At 32.4% G+C, this 14,928-nt stretch overlaps 1 protein-coding gene across 1 annotated transcript in view; it reads right to left on the reverse strand.

The window, feature by feature from the left end:
• Positions 1-14,928, reverse strand: part of LOC143079490 (rotatin-like) — a 94,183-nt gene that overhangs the window by 78,714 nt on the left and 541 nt on the right. The window contains exons 2-11 of the mRNA XM_076254848.1: positions 12,177-12,364; positions 11,408-11,597; positions 10,188-10,349; positions 9,472-9,556; positions 8,114-8,228; positions 7,651-7,795; positions 6,890-7,040; positions 4,370-4,643; positions 3,782-3,955; positions 2,727-2,939 (exon numbers count right to left, since the gene is read on the reverse strand). Of these exons, the coding sequence (XP_076110963.1) occupies positions 2,727-2,939; positions 3,782-3,955; positions 4,370-4,643; positions 6,890-7,040; positions 7,651-7,795; positions 8,114-8,228; positions 9,472-9,556; positions 10,188-10,349; positions 11,408-11,597; positions 12,177-12,364 (1,697 nt within the window). The remainder of the gene's footprint in view (positions 1-2,726; positions 2,940-3,781; positions 3,956-4,369; positions 4,644-6,889; positions 7,041-7,650; positions 7,796-8,113; positions 8,229-9,471; positions 9,557-10,187; positions 10,350-11,407; positions 11,598-12,176; positions 12,365-14,928) is intronic.

Below are 14,928 nucleotides of genomic sequence, written 5' to 3' on the forward strand. Positions count from 1 at the left end.
ACAATTTACCCTTGTCAGATTTGATCTAAATGCTTTGGTTTCAGGGTAATAAGCCAAAATCTACATTTTACACCTATGTTCTATTTTTAGCCATGGCAGCCATCTTGGTTGGTTGGCTGGGTCACTACACGCATTTTTTAAACAAGATACCCTAATAATGATTGTGGCTAAGTTTTGTTAAATTTGGCCCAGTAGTTTCAGAGGAGAAGATTTTTTGTAAAAGATTACAAAAATTTACAAAAATTGGTAAAAAAATGACTATAAAGGGCAATAACTCCTTAAGGGGTCAACTGACCATTTTGGTTTTGTTGACTTATTTGTAGATATAACTTTGCTGAACATTAATGTTGTTTACAGTTTAACTCTATCTATAATAGTATTCAAGATAATAACCAAAAAACAGCAAAATTTCCTTAAAATTACATATTCAGGGGCAGCATCCAAACAACCGGTTGTCTGATTCATCTGAAAATTCAGGGCAGTTAGATCTTCACTTGATAAACAACTTTACCCCATTTCACATTTGCTCTACATGCTTTAGTTTCAGAGTTATAAACCAAAATCTACATTTTACCCCTATGTTCTATTTTTAGCCATGGTGGCCATCTTGGTTGGTTGGTCAGGTCACCGGACACATTTTTTGAACTAGATACTCCAATGATGATTGTGGCCAAGTTTGGTTAAATTTGGCCCAGTAGATTCAGAGGAGAAGATTTTTGTAAAATATAACGATGACAGACGACGATGACGACGGACGCCAAGTGTTGAGAAAAGCTCACTTGGCCCTTTGGGCCAAGTGAGCTAAAAAATCAAAATGTGCAACCATGAAAACTATTTGGATCTATATACTGAAGACTGTTTATGGATTCATCTAGTTTGTTGGAAACCTATTTTCTCTGATTGAGGAAATATTGTAGTTTCTTGGATACTTGATTTTGTGGCGTTTCCAAAATCTGCTTATGAACCTATGAAAAATGTGTACTTCATTCAACATTTAAATTTGTGGTTTACTTAAACCTACAAAATCCACAAATTTGTATCCCAGAAATTGTAAACTGTTTTGTTATAAGTAAGGCTGTTAGCTTTCCTTAATTGTTTCATATTTTCATGTCAGGGTATTTTATAGCCTACTTTACAGAATGGGTTTTTCTCATTGTTGAAGGAAGTATGGTTGCCTTTTATAGCTTACATCCACTTCATTTGGATAGTTGTCTCATCAGCAATTATACCACATCTCCTTATTTATATATATGGACTCTTACAATAGCTGTATTTAAAAATCTTATGAAATCCTTGTTATTTTTTCATAGATATTGGAAGAAAAACGGTGACAATATTAAGTGTATGAAAAATATAGAGAGAATCAAGCCTAATTTTGATGGCTTCTATCGCGAAAACATGAACATGGACTGTTTTAAATTGTTTTCTGCTTTCTTAGTTCCTTTAAATCCTGCATATGGGATATATATTTCCCAACTTATTCGATATTCAAGAGCTTGCAGCTCCTACTCAGACTTTGTAATACATCATCAGTGTCTGAGTAGAAAGTTGATGAAACAGGGGTATGTCAAAGAACGTCTCGTTCTTTTTCTAAAAAAGTTCATCGGAAGGTACCAAGACCTTGTTGATAAATATTCCGTATCAACTTCTCAAATAATACACGATGGTCTTGATGTATAGATTCTTCGTACTGATGTTGTTTATCATCTTAACAACGTGTTTTATAGTTCTTTCATTTGTCTTTGTTCTATTATTAATATTACTTTTACTGTTGAATGGTTTCATGTGATATCCGTTTCACGTGGCTCGTTACTTATACATCTCGTCAATGTGTTTGTATTGGCTTTCATTTTTTTGTGGTTTGTTTTGTATTTGCGACTTTTTGTATTTCTTTTGTTCTTATAACGTGACTCTGTACTTTAAAAGATCCTGTCAGTATGATATTGTTCTATTATATGTCATTATGATATATTTCTATTATGAATTACAATATACGTTGAACCACAAACGTCAAAATCATTCAATCGCGTAGTGGAATTAACTATTTTTGGATTCTTATAAATTCTATATATAACTTTTGGACTAGTTTAAATCTCGGTCTATTTCTTAAATTTATTCTTACATACTTTTGATTTTTTAACCCTGTATGCTAACATTCCCATGAAAATTTTAAAATTGTTTGTACGCACATAAACGACAAATTTATGTGACGTATAAAATTTTCTGACGTCAGACACTCAATAAATGTGTTCGTAGATAGTAGATGTTTTTGTGTTCTGTTAAATTGTTCCTTTTAAAATTGTTAAACGATGATGACTGATGTACATATATTTTGACTATTATATGTATTGTGTCTGTTTATTTAACGCATCAATGTAAAAATATCGGAAGTTGATGAGACTGTCATTAAAGTGAGAGGGTTAGCGCTATAGAACCAGGTTTATTCCACCATTTTCTACATTTGAAAATGCCTGTACCAAGTCAGGAATATGACAGTTTTTGTCCATTCGTTTTTGATGCGTTTTGTTATTTGATTTTGCCATGTGATTATGGACTTTCCCAATTGATCTTCCTCTAAGTTCAGTATTTTTGTGATTTTACTTTTTATCCATATCCTATCAAATTATAACAGTGTTTTGAATAGCTAGTTATTTTGATACAGACTAGCAAACATTCTTAAGTAAAAGAAGGCTCGTTATTGAAATTGTAGTAGCTGTTTCACTTACCTCCTGCTGACAAAGCATTAAGAATTTACATGTTTTCTGCATGGACTGACACACTCTAGAAGCTGAGACATATACATTGTATTTCTCTCTATCAACTTGTTCTAAATAAGCAAGCAACTTTATCTGTACATCAGAATAACTTTGAGAAAGTCCCTCATCAAACACAACTATTCCAATAGCTGATATAAGCTGTGTTGGAAGTATATTTCTAGCCTAAAAAAAATAAGTTTCAGGTTGAAAAAATTGTAATCTTGGTAAAACATCCTTGCTGAACAACTTTTCCAACTACCAACTCATTTATATCATCCTCAACATGAATGAAATATGTGCCACTATATTAATCTTTTTAAAATTGAATTGTACTTTTGCACAAATTGGTCTATACCACTCAACCATAGATCAAATCTCTATCTATTTTTTTTTATCTTTTCTGAATTTGCAATTTCTCATGACATTGATAAAAGTTTGATCTCATAATAATTAAGCTTCTTGGTGGTAGTGTTTTCACAACATCAAAATAAGTGATATGAGCCACCAGGTCACTATGTTATATTAACATTGAAATAATTTATGAAAAGCTTATTGCAAAAGCTTCTCAACTACATCCTTATCAGAGAAAAGGAATGTCTTAAGCTAACTATGTTCTAATTTTAGCCATGGACACCATGTTTTTTGACGAAACAGAAAATAAAACACAAACTTTATTCTAGATACCCTAAGGATCATTCAGCCTAAGTTTGGTTGGAATTGGTTCAGTAGTTTCAGATGAGAAGATATTTGAAATAGTTTACACCAGATGGACGACCACGACAGCGGACGACGACGACGGACGCCAAGTGATGACTAAAGCTCATCGTTCCTGTGGAACGGTGAGCATCGTTCCTTTGGAACGTTGAGCATCGTTCCTTTGCAACGGTGAGCTAAAAATAAGCTTTACACTAAAATGTGAGTTTTAACTTTTCAAGCACAAAGGAATTAAACCCTGTGAGCTAAGCTCACTAATACCAAATAAATTTAACCTGATTATGTGTTACAAGATGTATGAATTTACTAACCATTTTATATGGAACAAATTCCTGGAGAAGCCTGGCAAGGAAACAACAGATCCCAATATAAGCCAATCTATGTTGAATAAGATCATTGCTTTCATCGTCATGGTCACTGTTACTATAGTGGTGGTATACAATTAAATTTCCTAAAGTATCAAAACTGTTAGATAGTTTTTCCACCTAAAAAATATAAAAACATTGAATCAGTTCAACAAGAATAAACAATCAGTGAATTAATGTTTTGTGATTTTCTAAAGTTTAAGAAAACTATAACTTTTTAAGCTTTACATAAGAATTAAATGCTGCTTTCTGTAATTTATATTGGGATGTTAAAGTGTTGACAGAAGAGTGAAAGCTTATTGTTCATTTTCTCGTGCATTAAAATATCGTTGTCATGGAGACTATTTGCAGTCCTATGTGTTACATTTTATTGGAGAAATAAAACACAATTTTGAATGCTTCTTGAATATTGTCCTAAAATCAAATACAAAATTCTATGAAACATCTTTCCAACAATATGATTAGATAGACAGTTGAAAAATTAACCATAGCCTTTTCCAATACTAATAACAATCATATGACATTTCTACTCACGATTTCTCTAGCAGGAGAAGACACATCATTCCACACTTCTAATGTAATAACAGATGACAATATATCTAATATCTGGTTTACAAGATACAATAACTGTGTGACAACATTTTCATTGCCCGTCTTCAAAAGTGGCAGAGCTTTATCTAAAACACAGCCACAAAACTGGGGAACTGTCATCTGAACATATTGTAATGACTGCATGTCCTCTAGATCTGTTTCTTCTTGTTGTACAATATCACCTCCTAAATCTAAGCTGGAAGCTCGAGATGTGGATCTGAAACAATTGTAAAATCTTTTGATTAAAGTCATTTTAGTCTTTAAATCTATTTTTCTTGTAGAAAATGAGATCAACACGTTATAAATTTTATGCGTCAAAGGAGCTTTTCTTGATTTTACTTCATCAGGAACGCTCAAAGCCAAATATTTGAAAGCCAAAGATGTAGAAGTACCTAAACAGTCAAAGAACTATTTAACAAAAACAAGATCTAAACTAGAGGCTCTAAAGAGCCTGTGTCGCTCACCTTGGTTTATGTGAATATTAAACAATGGACAAAGATGGATTCATGACAAAATTGTGTTTTGGTGATGGTGATGTGTTTGTAGATCTTACTTCACTAAACATTCTTGCTGCTTACAATTATCTCTATCTATAACAGTACTTTCTGTGGAAAATGTTATTGAAAATCTTAAATTGTTAAAAATTGACTATGAAGGGCAATAACTCCTTAGGGGGTCAATTGACTATTTTGGTCATAATGACTTATTTTTAGTTCTTACTTTGCTGTACATTATTGCTGTTTACAGTTTATCTCTATCTATAATAATATTCAAGATAATAACAAAAAAACAGCAAAATTTCCTCAAAATAACCAATTCAGGGGCAGCAACCTAACAACCGATTAACAAATTCATCTGAAAATTCATGGGCAGATAGATCGTGACCTGATCAACAATTTTACTTCCTGTCAGATTTGCTCTTAATGCTTTGGTTTTTGAGTTATAAGCCAAAAACTGCATTTTACCCCCATGTTCTATTTTTAGCCATGGTGGCCATCTTGGTTTGTTGGCCGAGTCACTGGACACATTTTGTTAACTAGATACCCCAATGATGATTATGGCTAAGTTTGGTTAAATTTGGCCCTGTAGTTTCAGAGGAGAAGATTTTTCTAAAAGATTACTAAGATTTATGAAAAATGGTTAAAAATTGACTATAAAGGGCAATAACTCCTAAAGTGGTCAACTGACCATTTTGGTCCTGTTGACTTATTTGTAGATCTTACTTTGCTGAACATTATTGCTGTTTACAGTTTATCTCTATCTATAATAATATTCAAGATAATAACCAAAAACAGCAAAATTTTCTTAAAATTACCATTTCAGGGGCAGCAACCCAACAACGGGTTGTCCGATTCATCTGAAAATTTCAGGGCAGATAGATCTTGACCTGATGAACAATTTTACCCCATAGCAGATTTGCTCTAAATGCTTTGGTTTTTGAGTTATAAGCCAAAAACTGCATTTAACCCCTATGTTCTATTTTTAGCCATGGCGGCCATCTTGGTTGGTTGGCCGGGTCACCTGACACATTTTTTAAACTAGATACCCCAATGATGATTGTGGCCAAGTTTGGTTTAATTTGGCCCAGTAGTTTCAGAGGAGAAGATTTTTCTAAAAGATAACTAAGATTTACGAAAAATGGTTAAAAATTGACTATAAAGGGCAATAACTCCTAAAGGGGTCAACTGACCATTTGGGTCAGGTTGACTTATTTGTAAATCTTACTTTGCTGAACATTATTGCTGTTTACAGTTTATCTCTATCTATAATAATATTCAAGATAATAACTAAAAACAGTAAAATTTCCTTAAAATTACCAATTCAGGGGCAGCAACCCAACAACGGGTTGTCCGATTCATCTGAAAATTTCAGGGCAGATAGATCTTGACCTGATGAACAATTTTACCCCATAGCAGATTTGCTCTAAATGCTTTGGTTTTTGAGTTATAAGCCAAAAACTGCATTTTACCCCTATGTTCTATTTTTAGCCATGGCGGCCATCTTGGTTGGTTGACCGGGTCACCAGACACATTTTTTAAACTAGATACCCCAATGATGATTGTGGCCAAGTTTGGTTAAATTTGGCCCAGTAGTTTCAGAGGAGAAGATTTTTGTAAAAGTTAACGACGCCGGACGACGACGGACGACAGACGACGGACGACAGACGACGGACGACGGACGCCGGACGCCAAGTGCTGAGAAAAGCTCACTTGGCCCTTTGGGCCAGGTGAGCTAAAAAAAGCCAAATCATTCTAAGGCAGACTTTGCCAGAGGGGGTTGAAAACTTAGTTTCTAAAAATAATTTATAAATTTATAAATGAACAATTTAGAGGTTTGTAATATAGCACCAATGTATTTTACACCATGGCAGGTGCTCCAGCTTCCTCCACTAATAAAAAAATCTAAGCCAATACTGCTGAAAGCTATGTTAAACACCAACAATCAATTACATGTAAAACCTACCTGCTAGAAGTGGACGAGTCACCATCTCTCCCATCACCTCTGGGTCTTGGATCTGTCCAACCAGCAAATGAGTTCCTGTCTGGAGGTGCAGAATGATTGGATAAGGAACTTGGTGAATTTGAAAATGGCGATGAACTTGGTGAACAGAAATCTGAAAATAAATATTAAAGTGTTACATGCATCTCTAACTTCATTAGAGTATTAAATTATTGATTGCAATAGATTTTGAAAAAAATATGATTTTATTTGACTTATAGAAGCAGTCCCCTGAGATTTTGCATAATGTTTGGCCAAAAGTAGGAAAACAGTTATATGAAGACATAATCTTTCTTTCAAACTGAGTTTTACTGTGCATATTGCTTTGTGTCTATTAATTCTACATTGGCTATCTAGAGGTAAATTGGAGTGTTGAGATCTCACAAAACATGTTTAACCCTGCCACAGTTTTGGGCCTGTCCCAAGTCAGGAGTCTCTGGCCTTTGTTAGTCTTGTATGTTTTTTTTAATTTTGGTTCATTTCTACTCTTTGATTGGGTTATTGTCTGTTTGACAAATTCCATGTTACCATTTTACATTTTTTATACTACAAATGTATGGTGATTTTGCACATGCTTTCTGAAAATAAATACAGTATCATTGAACAAAATGAAAAAATTATACCACAAAATACTGTTAAGTTTGAACCAGAGACTACTACCAAATATAAAGAAAAAATATATTTATTTTGATAAAATTCGCCTTAAATACAATATTAATACAAACCTTGTTTAGGAGTATATAATGAAGGATCTTGATAATATCTCATGCGTGACATTAAGCAAGCTGCCAGATCTCCCAGTGTTTTAGCAGCATGTGTAGTTAGCTGTACATTCTGGTTAGATGTGGATCCTAGCAGTGAAAGCAAATTCTGTAAAAAATACAATCCTCATAAAATTTATACATAATTCCACATTACAGAATCTAAAGGACTTTCGGGAAATTTCATTATTCTTACAGCACAAATGAAAATAATGTCACATCATTGGATTACTTTAATTACCTATGGTTTGGAGGAATTTTAACCAATCACAACATTTTGATGTACGCTTTTGAATTGTTAACCAACATGCATTAGATTCTGAAGAGCAAATACTGACAAGAAATTACTGCTTAACATTTCTTTTGTAGAAAGTTTGGCATTTCATTTTCTAATCATATTTGCTGAAACTATTCAATTATTAATTACCTTTACTATATTTGGTCTTTGTAAAAATATCTCAGAAGGAAAATCCCTGAAGACAACATCACTCAAAAATTCACAGGAACTTGCTAACAAATGTGACTCTCTGCTCTGTAAGGATCTGAAATCAACAACTTTATTTTTTACCAAAAAAAACCAAGAATGTGGCCAAAGTACAAGGATGCCCCACTCGCACTATCATTTTCAATGTTCAATGGACCGTGAAATTGAAAAAAAAATCTAATTTGGCATTAAAATTAGAAAGATCATACCATAGGGAACATGTGTACTAAGTTTCATGTTGATTGGACTTCAACTTCATTAAAAACTACCTTGACCAAAAACTTTAACCTGAAACTCACTTTCATTTTTTATGTTCAGTGGACCGTGGAATTGGGGTCAAAAGTCTAATTTGACTTTAAAATAAGAAAGATCATATCATAAGGAACATGTTTACTAAGTTTCATGTTGATTGGTCTTCAGCTTAATCAAAAACTACCTTGACCAAAAACTTTAACCTGAAGCGGGACAGACGGACGAACGAACAGACGGACGAACGAACGGACGCACAGACCAGAAAACATAATGCCCCTCTACTATCGTAGGTGGGGCATAAAAATGCAGTTAAACTGAAAATATAGTTTGCAGATACCGTAAACCAACTTATTTTCTAAAGAGATTTATTTTAAGTATTAAAATAAAGTGTAGAAATATAGATCCTCAGCTATATGTAAAATTTAGATAGTTTCATATTCAACTACTTCAAGTAAATTTTTAAAAAATCAAAATAACTGCTGTGAAAAGAGATAGATAGAGCTGAACAGGAATAAGTATCCGCGAAAAATAAATTGGTTTACAGTATTCATTGTTTTTAATAAGACATCCCCTAATATAAACATAGTGTAATTAGTTCAACCTTAATAATAGAATAATTAATATTTATCTAACATGTACATGTGTAATCATGTGGTGAAATGTTTGATCCATGTTTAACGCAAATGAAACAATGTTAACATACTTTTGAATATACAGCAATTCTAAAAAAATTAATAAAAAAATTGAACAAACTTCTAAAGAATGGAAAAATGGAATAAATTGAGATGGAAGTCAATTTTTAAGTAAAATTAAGCTTGATTCATGAATGTACTTTTTCACACTGTATTTTTTTTTAAATGGGATCCATGTGTATTATTATTTACTCCAGTCTTTTTTAAACTTGACAAAGGTTACTTTTCTAAGTTTATGATTAAGATGTTTTTTGGGGGGATTGTTGTTGTTATTTCAATTTGGTTAACAGGTTTACATAATATTTCATAAAATAAATGAAGAACAAATTCACAGCCATGAAAGTATACAATACTTACGAGTTTGTCGATAATATGACATGTCTGTCCGTTGATGTGAGGGCCAACCATGGGAATGTGGTCAAAACAAAACTACTAGCTGTTTCTAAAATGTGAAGATTCAGAAAACGTGTTAAGAATATTTCATAAGGAATAGTGTCACTACTCTCCATCTTATACGGCAATTAAATTTAACTTTTCTTTCAATGAATGAAAATTTCATTTCTTAATGTGAATACTTCCATATTACTTTTCTTTCAATGTCAGAATGAAAATTTCATTTCTTAATGTGAATACTTCCATATTACTTGTCTGTAATGAAGGTAAAATTTGAGCATTCCCACATTAATCTATATGCCTTCTCAAATGAAAACTTTATTTGAATCTTTGTCCATTAGCACAATGTGTGATCTAAGCAACACTTGTTATAACTCATGTTAATTCAGGTGGCCTCCCCTTGATTAATTTCACATCCAATTCAATTGAGTAGAACATAGGTTGTCTCAAAATTTTATCCCGTCACTTTTTGGTATTAGTTTTAGGTTCTATTTGTTTATGTAGCTATTGAACTGCATTGTTTCTTATACATCCTTGGCTTCATAAATTTTGGATTTGGGTGTTGCAGATGAAAATTAATCCAGAAAAGCACTTCGAACACACAAATATTATAAAGTGTTATTTTTTCATGTTAACATGAGTTGACTGTACTACATGTACACACATAATAAAAAATGTACCGTTATTTTGTTGATACTGTTGTTGTTGTTGCACCGATTCTATAGCATCTCTGTTAAAATACCCCACATTATCATCTCTGGTACCAGCTATATAGGGTGTGTCTTGGTTGACAGGAGGTAGGGAGGATTGTAGAGTGTCTGTTGTTGTTTCTGCTTTAAATCCTATAAAATAAACAAATTTCTACTGTAATTTTCAAAACTCAACCATTATTGTGATTTTCCTGTTTTTCTAAAATTTAATTTAGGTGAGGAATTTGTATAAGTGCATCATGTACCTGAAAAAAAATTTCTGGTCCTTGCATTGTATTGCTGCAAGGGTTTCTGAATTTGTTTAATAAAAAAAAAAAATTGTTTATACTTAAATTCAATTGAATTTTGCCATCTTTGCTTGTATAATACAATTTTTTTTGTACCCTAGAACAATCTATTTAGCCCTTGAGAATTGAAATGTGAATGTATCCCATATTTATCATATGATGGGATTTGATGTACATAAATGTATCTGGCTTCATGCACATTTAAAATTTGACTCACCAATAACATCTATCATTAATATAACATATCTGTATCATCATCTATTACTTCAGGATCATTATTTGAATTTCAGATGTATTTTTTTTTGTATTTTAACTAAATTGTAAAAGAAAATAAAGCATCATTTTGGTCTCTTGACAATTTTCAATTTCTCCCAGAATTATCCATAAATTTACAAACTTTATTTGAGAGTGTAGTGAGCTGTAGTCTGCAGTTATAGAGATCTACATAAAGGAGACTATTATGCAGTGAATTAAATATCTTATACTGAAAATTAATACAAAGCTTAAGAAAATGAATTTATTCCAGTCAATAACAAATGAATTTTTCAGTCTCCAACATGGTCATGGTTTAGTGTTGTACCATAATCTTCATGATCTATAATTTGTCATGGTTTAGTGTTGAGTCTACTGGGTTTTATAAATGCATAAAACTAGGAGGACTTTTGATTTATATAAAAATGTTGATAGAACTCATCAGTGTTCTCCTCAAATATTTCATATAGTATCCTGGTAAAAAAGGAATTTTGAAATATCATCATGTTTCTTAAAATTATAGCATCACATCCATAACACAATCTATAAGAAAATAAAGTCAGATAGCATCACATTACCATGATGCTTAAAGGTCCTGGAGAGAACACTGCTCGTGTCTGTCATGATAAGTCTTCTTCAATGATTTTTTACCTGTTTGGTTTTCCTGCTTTTGGTAAATACATTCTGGTGCATGGTCCTGGTGTTTTATTTCTGGCAGTCTCATGGTATTCTCTAATATTTGGTCAACTAGAGGCTGTAAAGAGCTGGAAACATCTTTTCTCAACTGACTCAAAAATTCAATTCCGCCAATATCCTGTAGAATTTCAGCAGCAGGGGAATGCTGTTAAGATAAATTATATAAATCAGTATTTTTAAAGACATTTGTTATCTCATTATTCTGGGTTTCAACATTTTTATCTGAATGGTTAAGACTTTTTCAAGAAACTGTCCGGAGCATAAAAACTAATGTTCACTGCATTAATCATTGGACCATTAAAATGAAGTAAAAAACTACAACCATGGCCATGCACTAGGTATAACCTTGTGACCATTAGTCATGTTAGTTATATCTACATGTATAATCTTAATCCTTCTGAAAAAATAATCTTTTCTAATACATGTACTACCATTGTTGTCCAAATAAACAATCATCCATATACAGGCTCTGTTGACAGAAGACATTTTGGGGCCCTTTATAGCTTGCTGTTTGATGTGAGCCAAATCTCTAGAGTTGAAAGCTGTACTTTGACCTATAATTGTTTACTTTTTGCACATTGTGACTTGGATGGAGAATTGTCTCATTTGCACTCATACCACATTTTCTTATATCTATCATGTCTATATAGAAATGTATGTCTTATTTTCATGTGAGGAATGATTATATGCAGAACTATAATCTTTGTTTTCCATAATTTCCTACCTGTGTCAGTCTGAGTAAAAGTTTAAGGACATCTGCATTGCTTGAACTGTTTGGAAAATTAAACCATTCCACTATTCTAATCAGGAGATGACGCTCATGGATCAGGTCTGCATCACAAATTAATTTATGTTCTAATTTAGACAGTAAATTTTCAAGGGCACGAATTCTGATCTCCTCCAAATCATGACCTGAAAATAATTATCTCTACATTATTAAGTAAACCTAATTATATTAAAAACCAATTGTTCAGAGAACAATTGAAGGTCTTTCCACCAGTTAATATCTATTTTGATATTAAAATATTAAAAGCAGTCTAAAATGTCAGTTCATATGGCTTTATGATGTATAGATATGAATTTAAAGCAAAGGTCAAAATCTAGAACGTCAAATTAACCTATGACCTTGACCTCAATTTGAAGGTCACAAACTGAGAATATCAAATCAAAAGACCCTAGGTCTCTAATATGTATGGTTGATAAGTTATATCACTTTACACATAATTTTAGATATGATAGGGGCAAAAACTCCCATTCATCGTCTACGCACCCTTTCAACTAAAATTATTAAGTTACGACATGTCGCAACTAACAATTTAGTCAAAATAATTTGTCGATATCTTATACGGTTTCTGGAAATGAGTGGAAATAAGCCTAATTCAAAAATTAGAATATGACCTTGACCTTTGACCTTGACCTAATTTTCATTTTTTTGGACCAAGAACCTCAAATCAAAAGATCCTTAGGTCTCTATCACTTATGGTGTTCCAGTTTAGAATACATTTCAAAATTTCAAATACAAAAGGGGAAATAACTCTCATATGGAGCGTTCATATTGCTTCGGTCGAAATTGGACAAATCATGCGAAGAATATAACGAGCAATTTTATAAAATAAATTTGTCGTAATCTCTTACGGTTGCGAAGGAGTCGTGATCACAAGGAAAACAGTGTTTGGGGAGATAACTCCTACAAAGAAAAGTATTCGGTTATGCAGGGTAAATTACAAAAGCGCATAAACTGTTCGATATCATATACCAAATATCTAAGCGACATATTGCGAAACAAATATTTATCGCAAGAACAAAATTAGGTGGAAGAAAAAAAAAATAATCAGAAGAAAAACAATAGGTCTTTCCACAGAAAAGTGGAAAGACCTAAATATGTGTTTGGTATCATCAGGAAAAAAAATTACAGAGCTGTTTTCATTATCATGTAAAATCTCTTAAGATTAAAGTGTTCATGTGCTGAAAATTTTAAATGATAATTGAAAATTAATGTTTCGTCATCATTTAACATGTTTAAAATTTCATCAACTGAAAAACTGAATTAGCTCAAAAGGTACTATTTTTATTGACATAGAATTCTGAGCTTTAAACCATTTTATGTATATTCTGAGCTTTAAACCATTTTATGTATATTCTAAGCTTTAAACCATTTTATGTATAAAATCCCCAATTGCTTGTTTTTTCTCAATTTCTGTGATAAATTTGCTTTATCTAAATTTATATTTTTTACAAAGATATAGTTACATTTATTTTTTATTAAGCACTTCATTCATATTCTAGTGTTTATTATGTTGTCAACATCTTAAAACACAGTTTCCTGTCTGTTTTACATGTCTTCAGATAGTGTTTTTTTCTGTGTTGTAACATACATGACATTTGAAAGTCAAAGTAGTATGAATACCTGAATATTTGAGGAGCTATAGAACCAAAAGGTGACCTAAAACAATAATCAATATAAAATAGAAGATGTGGTATGATTGCCAATGAGAACTCTCCACAAATTCATCTACAGTCAAGTTTGATTGAAGGAGAACATGGAGAAGGAACTTTAGTTTAATAATTTTTTCTTATTCGTGTAACCATTGAGCATACTTTGCCTTCCAAAATTACTGTACCTGTTTCTAATCCAGTACCCCCAGGCACAGTTAGTCACCTGTCTTCATTTTTTACTTTGCTAAAGCAGCTAATGAGTGGCAGTTAGATTTCTACTAGGTAAGAAACACAGCTATGACAGTATTTATTGCTAGCAACCAATTTTGTAATTAGAGAGAATGATTTGCCTTCCAATAATAATAACTTTACAAGCTGCAATTCAAACTTAGGACACATGCACAGTAAGTCACACCTCTAGCAGCTGAGATAAAGGAGTACTCCACTACCACAGCTAATAGAAGCCTGAAGGTGGACCTTAATAAGAATAGTATGATATAAATCATGTCAGTACTAATACATGAACTCCTGAGCTGACAATACTCTCCATGACTAACAGTTGACAGCAGTGGTATCAACTCATAGATTATAATTCAGGTTAAATAATAATCCTAACATGACGTCCTTCAAACACTTTGAGTACACACCCGTGGTAAATTTTATTGTAAATAGTTTAAGCATGTTACTTATTCAGTTTGCTCTATTCTTTTACGTCAATTGTCAATTAAATAGTGTGTTTATTTATCATGTTTATTGGAACAGCAAATAATGCCTTCACCATGTTCACCTATATATAAAGCTAGAGCGCTTCGATCCAAAACCATTGCCGTATTTGTCCTATTTGAATCGAAATAATTCAAGGGGGCTTGAATATAAAGGGCCAACCCGTTGTAAAATCACAATATATTCAAGCCCCCATGAAATATTTCTTTAGTACGGCAGTAGCACAGGCTACTTGTAATATTATGATTATTTGGTTGTAATTGGATCCCTTACGTTTAGATGAAAATGTAGGCTTATGTCGATCTTTCATATTGTGG

The sequence above is a fragment of the Mytilus galloprovincialis genome, chromosome 6 (genome assembly GCF_965363235.1).
Source record: "Mytilus galloprovincialis chromosome 6, xbMytGall1.hap1.1, whole genome shotgun sequence".
Classification (NCBI taxonomy): Eukaryota; Metazoa; Mollusca; class Bivalvia; order Mytilida; family Mytilidae; genus Mytilus; species Mytilus galloprovincialis.